Genomic DNA, 10,659 nt, shown 5'->3' with positions numbered 1-10,659 from the left:
AGAATTTATTTTGTGATTTCCTCGCTTGATTTTCTTCGTGGTTTCATTGAAGTAAGAGTTAATTTACGTTTTTCGGACGCGGCCATGAACGCCTCTCGAGTGGAACGGAAGAAGGCACGGACACGGACAAAGACGTACAGTACCTGTATTTGTTGAGACTGTGAAAACCATTAATAAAGTCTGCATTTAAAAAAATAAAATAAAACCACAGCTCTCCTTCTGTTCAACATATACAGGTGCGTCTTTGTCCGTCTCTGTGCCTTCTCTTCTTTCGTTCAACTCGAGAGGTGTTCATGATCGCCTCCAAAAAACGCAATGGCATTTCCTTGATCATAGCTCCAATAAAACCATCACATGTAAGTAGTAGTTATTTATTCCTTTGTTGTGTATTCACAAATGACGAAATCACAATATAAATTCTGTAAGGGTGGGGGGAGGGGGGGTATAGAATTTCTTTTGTGATATCCTTGCTTGCTTTTCAGTTTTGATGTATTATCAATTTTCGTAGTTTCATTGAAGTAATCGTTAGTTCACGTTTTTCGGAGGCGGTCTTGAACGACTCTCGAGTCGAACTGAAGAAGGCACGGAGACGGACAAAGACGTACCTGCATTTGTTGAGAATGTTTTAAAAAAACACACCACAGCTCTCCTTTTTTCGGAGCCGCAACAAAAACTTACTTAATAAAGCAGCGACACAGTTCACTGAACCAACAGCAAGTTATAACATTGTAAGCATGTCTCCAGCAAGGAGCCATCTTGGGGTCGACATATCGTAATGAACATACACAAGACGCACCGGATTTTAAGGCGCTCGGTGAGGTTTTAAGAAAATGGAAGACTTTTTGGTGCGCCCTATAGTGCGGAAAATACAGTAATTTACATTTCAAAAACCAGAAGCCATTCATTTACGAATGTGATTGCACTTTAGTTTACATATTTAAATGTTCAGATATTAAGATTTGAATGAGGCAAAATAATTTTTCTCTCAAATATATTGTTATAATCATTTGTTTCAGATGTACTGTAATTATTTTCTGTATAAAAATTAATTTGGTGTTCAAAAAGTCTTTTTTCAAACTTGAGTCTTGAAAAACAGGGGGTCGTCTTATAATCAGGGCCGTCTTATATCCGGGCCAATACGGTAGTAGACCTTTGTGTGTTTTTTTCGCCGCCATCTCAAACTGTCATCCGCGCGATTTCTTAGTTTGCGGACTAAAATAGCAACTGCATGCGCACATAACGTTATCTTTTCACCACCCCCCAGTTGCGTCCCCCCCAACACTGAAAACAAAACAAAACGAAAGTAAATTAGAAGAAACTCACACAACACACCACAACACATACAGGCACAGTGAAATTGCATTGATCACACAGGAGAGATTCGATCGCGTACAGTCAACTCATGTACGGTGACTTTTATGGGAAACGACTTTTCAGTAACGTCAAAATGACGCCATGGAAATGACACGCTAACAGTAACGATCGTTACTGTGAAATCCTCAGGCGTGCCGTAGTTTTTTTTTTTGTTTGTTTTGACTGACAAATTTCCTTGCGTCCCAAAAACGCACATTATTTGGAACTGTACGTCCTGCGGGAATATTATGCGTCTAGGACACGGGACACAGAGGTAATGAAATGGCTGTGTATGTTCTATTTTGATGCCCGGCACTAATGATGCTCCATGTATTTAATCAAATGTGACCATATTTTTAATTTTTTTCTTTCTGCCTAAAAAAAAAAAAAAAAAATCAATAAAAAGTTCAATAGCAAAAAATAAATAAAAATAAATAAATGTTTGCGAACATATTGTGAACTTTGCAACCTTGAACGAACCCTGATGAAAAACCAGCATTTGCTATGTGTGCAAAAACTTGCAAGAACTTGCCGCTCAGTGGGATACCACCTTAATGCACAAAAGAATCTCAAAGAGAATCACAGGCCCACGGTTGGCAAAGACTGGTGACATCCAATGATCAAAACACCAGTGCAAGAAAAAATTCTAATTCCCATTTCGGGGAAAAAGATCAAACCTTGCAGGGAATGCAGATGAGGGTCTGAGACTTTTTTGAATGTCCATATTTGGCCCATTTTTTAATTTAAAGGGGCTACACTTTTGTGCACTTATCCTAGTTTGGTTATCCGAGTTTTAATACAACTGACTTCAAACTTGGTCAGTGTCATCTCAAGACCTGGGACAGTAACAAGGATAAAAATGTTGAGTTTTCTCCATACTATGTAGGGATGGGGCCTCAAATTTTGCATTTCAAATTTGACTTCGCCACAAGCGAAGAAAAGCCTAATAACACCCCTGTACATTTTCAAAATAAATAAACAAATACACCCCCAACTTTATATATATATATATATATATATATAAAATTCGTCACGGTCTGAATACTTGAAACAACTCAATGGGGAACAAAAAGAGACTGCAACACCATATATAAGCGCATCGGATTATAAGGCGGACTGTTGGCTTTTGAGAAAATGGAATGGTTTTAGGTGCACCTTATAGTGCGGAAAATAGGGTATTGTATTGCACCAGTCGAACAGATCCAAATGAAAATTTACACTGCCATTGTGTGACGTCCATGAACAATGTTCCTGTTTCTGAATCAGCAAAACAACAACAAAAATTTGACCAAAAAGACCAAAATGTTTTGGGAGGACTAACTCCAAAACCTAATAGCCATGTTTCGGATTTTCCACAAACTTCAGGCTTTGATGTCCTGTGTGCTTTTTGTTTGTTTGTTTATTTTTATCTAGGACAAGGACCATGAAGATCAACACCATGAAGAGCCCTCACAACAGTCCTATGCAAGACACACTGTTGAATGCCTTAAAAATGGCACTATATCTTTTTGTGCTAGGGAGCACAGACCTTGAGGATAAGCGTGAATTAAACACTCGAGTGACACAAGAAGAGGTTACCTATTAACAGATGGAAGGTTGAACCCATTACAGTGGAAGTCACAAGAACACCTCCAAGCTTCATCACATTGCTGTAGTAGATGTCGTTGGGCCACTTTACCCGCAGGTCAATGTCCTGAGGAACGTTACAATTTCATAAAATACCACCAATTGCAATGCATTATATTCAAAACCATTGTAATTTCGAACATTAGGTATGATGTGACATTCTAAAGTTACAAATTAACTTAAAAACCATCAGGCTCCATCATTAGATGGTCTAATTTCCAAAGACTCAAAGTAGAAGGCACGAAACTGTGTGTTCACTCTGATTCCACATTGTCTGTAGTTGCCTGGAATCAATTAGGATCTTTTAGTAAAGCTGTATTGTTCTACACCAAAATGGCATTGCCCTGCCCTGATTTGTTATTTCTCCACTGCACTTGGCCATGTGGTTAAATTGGAACCGCTTTTCACAACCTCCACCGAGCTGTTTCTAAAACATAGGCTGAGTAGGACAGATACCTAACTGTTTTTTGATTGGTTGACAGATGTCCGTCAGTCAAGGCTTCATTGGCCACCTCTCCGAGTTGCTGCCACCACCGACGCATCATGATAACCCTCCGGCATAAGAAGTCACAGCCTGGAACCGTGGCGATCATGACCCCTGCCTCTGGGGGTTTGGATGCCAGAGGGTGATGACGACAAGCCGCTGCCGGTGACAGCAACTCGGAGAGGTGGCCAAATGAATGAGAGGCGCCAAATGAACGAGAGCTCCCTTTTATTCAAATGAGTGGATCCGGAGAACGGCGCATGTTGCGCACAAATGTTTTTATTACAAGCTTCAGTATTTGATCAGTGATACATTTGAAATTAAATATGGTTAGGTATTGTTGTAAACCACAATATATGCGTACTGTGTCTATGCTGTATTTTTGTCTTGGTGGTTGTTTCTCTCTCGCTTAAACCCGCAAATGGATTTTTCGTCTTTTCGCATTTGGGCTGTAATTTTGCGACATCACAACATTGTGGAACAGCAAATAACATTTTGAAAAACCAGTGGCCGAGACTCGCCACACATGCAATATTATAGTGCCGTGGAAAAGTATTTGCTCCCTTCCTGATTTTTTTACATGTATAGACTAGTAGTTTTTATTAAATTAAATTGGTATTTAGAAACTGCATTTTGTATTTCCTTAGGTAGATTCTGTATGATATTAAAATTGATTTAATGAACTGAAACTTTACTATGTGATAAATATGCAAAGAACACAGAAATTAGAAAGGGGGCAAATACTGTATTTCAGCACACTGTGTGGCACAGTGCTTTATGATGCAAGTCTGCACTGTGCACCCAAGGCGTGCAAAGTTCTGGCGTCCCTTCACTGGCACCCTGTACATTTTCGAGTTCTTTACAAGATTCTATTATTTGTTTTCAAATCTTTAAATGGTCTAGCACTACCACACCTCTCTGAGCTCCTTCACCCCTACACGCCTGCCCAGTGCCTTAGGTCTGCGGACCAAATACTGCTGGAGGTGCCGAGGTCGAAGCAAAGGCTCAGTCGGGATCGAGTGTTGCTGGTCCCTCTATTTGGAATGACCACCCGTTAAACGTTAGGCAAGCCCCCTCACTGCCCATCTTTAAAACTCATATTACACTCATTTTATTCTTTCGCTTTTGACTTAATATGAGTTTTACTGTTTTTGTGCTTTTTGTTGTCGTAATTAATTTGTTTTACGACTTAATTTTGCTCCATGTACAGCACTTTGTATGCATCGATGGTTGTTTTAAAATGCTCTATCATTACACTTGAGTTGCGTTCAGTTGATCACGCCCCAATTTATTGGCACCAACTGCAAAAGAAAAGCAACAGAGGCCAGGTGTGGTGGGGTACAGTGTGGAAATTGGGATTCATCCACTGATCCTACATAACATTCATTGCATACTAAACTTGGGAACGGCCGGCACAATTTTCACTTTGAACTGAAACTACCCATGCAGACACACAAGGAAATGTGGAGGCATGACTGGTATGATTCCCCCTTTGTGACTGGCTCCAGGTCAGCCTTTACATAGCTCAGAAGCTCCGAAACTGCATTACTGAATTGATGATATGTCTCAACAATTGTTGTTTGTGGCATTAAAAATGTTTACTTGAACATAAAAGAACTTCTTGCCACCTCTCATTTTGCCTGTGGTACACTGCAGAGTGGTTTGCAGTGCCTTTCAGGCACAGTAATTAAATAATCTAAATCAGCCATTGCAATTCACCTCAGGTTTGATAAATCACTTTACCAAGCTAAATTCATCGATTTGCATATATTCCTCTCAGAAGGTGCAAAATTATTGTGCAGCAATATTTGCTTATTTGACAAACGCAATTTGTGATGCGGCTGATTAGTCGATCAGCTTCCTCATCCGTTGGAGTGAGCGGTCAAGTTTATGCCCATTTTTGTATCTGCAAATTTTTAGTAAATCGGGCCAATAAAGTACTAGTACATACCACACTAATATCACAACTGTGAATAAATCTGACACAATATAATGTGTATATTGATACCTCATATCCAGGAAGTGTCAGCACAGCTTCAATCACAGCAAGAGCAGCCAGGTGTTGCAGAAAGGAAATCCTGTGTCCAAGCCTTGAACTCAGCTTTATCCGGACACATAGCGTGAACATGGCACAACCAAGAGGGCTCAGCCAGGCATTTCTTCCCCTCCCTGCAGCGGTACATACAGTACATGAATGAATAGGATTTTTTTTTTTTTGTTTTAATATCATTCAGAATTCAGATCCTCAAGTAACCAAAAAAGGTCACTTTACGAGAGTTTGTTCTTTTTTTGGTTTTGAATGCGGAGATGGGATTCGGCTGCTAATATGTGCAGAGCAGCACAGGTATCGACTCTGTGAGAGAGACGACTGTTAGCCACCCCAACTATTTGCCTTAACAACTTTAACAGAAAGCTGATGAAATTAACTGGACAATACAAACAATATATAGTGGTAATTGCTTTCTTGACTGACTTTAGCGTATTTGAAAAAGTTGAAGAATTTAAAAATGACCCTTTGGTGCAGATTTTAGCAAGGATCATACAAGTTGACAAATGATTTGCTTTTGCGGGCCACATAAAATGATGTGGCGGGCCGGATCTGGCTTCCATGCCTTGAGCCCGAGTGGGAGTTAACTGAAAAACTAAAAATACAACAGAGAATTACACACAGTTTTTAAAACTCCGTTTACGATAAAGCTGAAGTCAATGAAGGATCCTACTCAATTGCTCATAGGAAATTAGCATCGACTTAGGGAGTGATATTCCTAAAAGGAATATTCACAAACGCACGCGGTGGAAAAGTATTCACACAGGTGTATGATAACACTATTCAAGGACACAAATTCTAAAAAAGCAAATTACATTAATAGAGTTCAATCACAACGTTGATCTGTTCTCATAAGTGTGCACTACAGCCACGCACGGCACCACACTGCCCCGATGAGGCTAAAACACAGCGACAGCCGTTATTTGTTTTAGTTTTTTTCAGTTGCTATTTCTTAGTCTGTTCTCATTTACCCTCTTACTAATGCATCTTCTCCTTGTTCTTTCAGGTTATATTTAGTGTTGAGTTTTTAAGGAATTTTTCGACAACTTTTTGCCAAACCAACACGTTTTCACATGACATAGCAAGAAATACTATCCATGAGATCCCTAATTAGCCCAGTAAATGCCAAGAGATGTAAAAATAACATAAGATAAAATAAACATGATAAAGAGATAAGGGTAATGCTCATTGAAGGCATCAATGTTTGCACAGATGCAAGGCATCAAAGATGTGGATGTAGCAGAATGAAATGCAAGAGGCTTGAATTTCACATATTTACAAGGTTATTTTGTACTTGAGAAAACAAGTAGTGTTCAAGAATAAAGTTCAATGTGCTGCAATGAATGGACATGAGGCTACATTGATAGTTTTCAGTACAGTCAAACCTCAGTTTTCGAACGTCTCTGTTCTCGAACAAATCGGTTTTCGATCAAAAATTTCGAGTTTTTTATGCCTCAGATTACGACCGAAAATCGGTTCTCAACCAAACTGAGTGCACTTGAATGCGCCACTTGACTCCTCTCGCCTTCCTTACATGAGGAAGTGACGCTTCCTCGTGTAGCGTTCCATTGTGAGCAGACGTGTTCAATGAAGATTTTTTTTTTTTTAAAAAAGAACGTGGTTTCGGTTTTCGAACAAATCGGTTTTTGAACAGCTTTCTGGAAGGATTATGGTCGAAAACCGAGGTATGACTGTAGTTGAATACAAACTAAATTTTAAAATCAATGAATAATAATTTTCAATTATCAATTTCTATGTTAATTAAAACAACAATGATTTTTTTTTTTTCGATAATTGTCCAGCCCTAGACCTTATCCAGTCGGACAGGACGAAGTCTACCTGCCCATTCAGGCTGCATGTCCCATGCACAAACCATACATTTGAAGCACCTTCTTCAAAAAGAAGCCTCTTTGGTTTTGTCGTATGTGTGTGTGTCTATCACTGGTCTATCTAAATTTAGTGGAAAAAAATAAAAACATTTAAAAAAGGATGGCTTTTTTTTTTTTTTTTTTATTTTACTAACGGCTGTCCGAGTTTGGACACCCTGCTTTAAATGCTAAGTAAACAAACATCTAATTTTGTATTAAATGAGTGACATTTTGAAAACATGCTTGACCAATGTACTTTTACTTTCCAGATGCAATTATGTTCATCTTTGCTTAAAATGCCCTTTAAAAAAATACATTTGCTTGATTTGACCTGGGAAGCCATGGTATACAAATACTGTATGCCAAAGATGCTCAGCACAAAGAGAGAATAGCACACAGTTAAGTGTTTATACAAACCATATTTTCCTTGTATCTGGCATGTGACACACAGTATGTATGCAGATGCACTATGAAGGAGCACTGACCTCTGCCCTGACTTTGTTGAGCAGCTATGACTATTAAACCAACATCTTCTGGTAAATGCAGATTTAGTCTAGAGGGAGACAAATATTTAGAAGAAGGCATTAAAACTACAAAATTTAAACAAAGAAAACAGTTTGTGATAATCCCTTCAAAGAATGTACTTTATGTTGCTTATGAACCTCAAATGAGCAACACTTTGTACTGTGATGATAGTATGAGAGGCTTGTCAGCAAAATAATTAGGGGCCACATTAATTGTTTGCAGCACAGGTTTGTATGCTGTACCGTTAATGTCATTGCAACATTACAGGACCGTGTGTAACCCACAACTGAAAACAACGCAGCATAAACAATGCAGCATGAAATGTGTGTGGAAATGATGGGGGGAGGAGGGGGGACGTCTATAGATCCTTGCACATAGAATTTTTTAAAACCCCCATTCAGTGTGTTGTAATGGCTCAGTTAGTTAGACGTCAATATACAAGAGAACTGTGTTTAAAGAAAAAAAAAAAAGACTGTCAATCTCATTTTAAACCACTGGTAGACAACCTTTGGTCCGCGGGCCACATACGTTGTTTCATACACATAGTATTCATGTTTAATGCGAATGATTGATTTATTCTACAGATTGGCTTTGTGATTTAGCTTTTACTACGGACATACTGACCTAACCTACATGAATGAGCTGAATGTGACGTAACAAGGGAAAAAAAAGCATGTGCATGAAATGCAAGCAAACATCATCGCCTTCAAAACCATACTGGTTTATTTTCAGAGCAAATGTCAGACAAGTCATTCCACGCAACATGTGAAAAAAATACAGAAAATCACTGAATGACCTGCATGAAGAATTCTGCCGGCTTTGTGATTTTGGAAAAATTGACAGGCCACTTCAGCTTGTGTCATGTCCCTTCTCACAAGACCCAGAAACTGAGTGAGAGATGGAACTGATTGATCTCCAATGTGACATGATGTTAAAGGAGAAGTTCATCTCCCTTTAACTGGATGAGATTTATGCTTCATTACATCCAGAAGATGGCACAGAGGATGCTGGTGTTGTTTTTGTGTGTGTGTGTGTGTGTGTGTGTGTGTGTGTGTGTGTGTGTGTGAACAAAGTGTGATGAAAATGAACAAAACACCCGGCAAATCCCAGCTGAGTGATGAACACCTCAAATCTGTTCTAAGAATAACCACACTTTGATGCACTGGCAAAAAAGGGTATCAACAACACTGTTCCCACTAAAAGGTATGTTAATACTTTAATTATTTTCTGTTTCTGCTTGGTACGCACTGTTAAAAAAATGCATTTTTATTTTATTTTGTGCTGACCCGGCCCGTCTGTCAATTTTTAAAAGTCAACATCACCCCGAGCCAAAATTTGTCCATCAGTCTCACCGACTGAAGTTTGCTGGTTTCTTTGCACTCGGTACCAGTGGGTCAAATGCTCTTAGCTGTTGATATAATGGAAGCGTAAGAGCAAAGAGCTGCTGATGCCAGATCCACGTGTGCTTTTGACTCATAAGTATAAAAAAAAAAAAAAATTGCTAATTTTGGTTGAAGGTCTAAATCAGCTGGCACAAGTTTTGTGTGTGTTTTACAGTAGACATTCCCTGCTTTGAAATACATTGGAAGATATTCTTGATACATTGTGTGATAACATGTATGACAATTAATAGGGCTCTGGAATTTTTGTCGAACCTTTTTTTTTTTAATTCTTCCAATAAAATTTAAATTGATCAACTTGAAAACTGTATGACTTAAAGGGGAACTGCACCCAGAAATGTTTAAAGCCAAGGTTCTATGGACCAGCACTTGTGACAACATAGTACTCAGATTGTGTCTTTTGGATTAAACAAAATGATTAACCTTCATAAAGGGGGCCACCATGTTGCACAAAAACATCAGCTGCAGATTTGGTAGTGGCGTCAAAGTCCCTGTCGAAAGTTAACTAAGGCCAGGGCGTTCCATTGAATTGTGTCAGGTGACAGATTACTGAGAGTGATGGCTTGTGCAGGTGCGATACTCAGGCTGAACAATTTCAAAGAAAAGATTGATGTGCGATTTTTCTGATATAAATTGCAATTTCAATTTGATTCACGCAAATCAAGCTTTAGTACAATAATCACAATGTACAACATTTGTTGGGATAACAACATGGAAAAAAAAAACTTTTACAACTAGAGCTGTGAGCAGCTATGAAGTGTCCTCGCAACCGGGGAAACCATGGGCTACTGCCACGTTGGAATATTGGAATTAGATTTTATTTATTTATTTTTATAATGGCACAATAAACTTCAAACATAGGGATTTTTTTTTTTCCATGATTGAGTTGTCTGCAGAGTTTCATGAATTTCACGTATGTTTAGACCCTCATCTCTAGTATCTCAAGTTTGGAACATTTTCTTTCAAGAAAACATTGGGAATTTACTAAAATGTTGTGCATTTTTAGGCTTTCAAAAACAATGTTGTTTGATTGTCAACAGTGTTGTGTCCAAGGACCGGCAACCCGAGGCCAAGGCCAAGGCCAAGGACTTGCCTCCGAGGCCAAGGCCAAGGCCAAGGACTTGGAAAATTTTCCGAGGCAAGGCCAAGGCCAAGGACTTGAGAAATTTTCCGAGGCCAAGGCCAAGGACCAAGGACTTGCTTCCGAGGCCAAGGCCAAGGACCAAGGACTGATTTTGAAACTGAGGCCTAGCCAAGGACATGTATAAAACAATGCGATCATACCACTTGGCAGGTCCTCATGATTAACACCCCTCCATCATAACCCTTTGCACTCCCTAACGCTTGAATGAAGTG

The 10,659-nt window shown here is 39.1% G+C and overlaps 1 protein-coding gene across 3 annotated transcripts in view; it reads right to left on the bottom strand.

Annotated features, from left to right (window-relative positions):
- The window catches only part of hlcs (holocarboxylase synthetase (biotin-(proprionyl-CoA-carboxylase (ATP-hydrolysing)) ligase)), a 53,634-nt gene that overhangs the window by 7,448 nt on the left and 35,527 nt on the right, over window positions 1-10,659 (bottom strand). For all 3 annotated transcript variants that reach the window (XM_019876229.1, XM_019876227.1, XM_019876228.1), the window contains exons 7-9: window positions 7,864-7,931; window positions 5,472-5,632; window positions 2,932-3,046 (exon numbers count right to left, since the gene is read on the bottom strand). In XM_019876229.1, coding sequence (XP_019731788.1) covers window positions 2,932-3,046; window positions 5,472-5,632; window positions 7,864-7,931 — 344 coding nt within the window. The remainder of the gene's footprint in view (window positions 1-2,931; window positions 3,047-5,471; window positions 5,633-7,863; window positions 7,932-10,659) is intronic.

The sequence above is a fragment of the Hippocampus comes genome, unplaced genomic scaffold, assembly GCF_001891065.2.
Source record: "Hippocampus comes isolate QL1 unplaced genomic scaffold, H_comes_QL1_v1.1 scaffold119, whole genome shotgun sequence".
NCBI lineage: Eukaryota > Metazoa > Chordata > Actinopteri > Syngnathiformes > Syngnathidae > Hippocampus > Hippocampus comes.
This window is presented reverse-complemented; position numbering and strand designations above follow the sequence as displayed.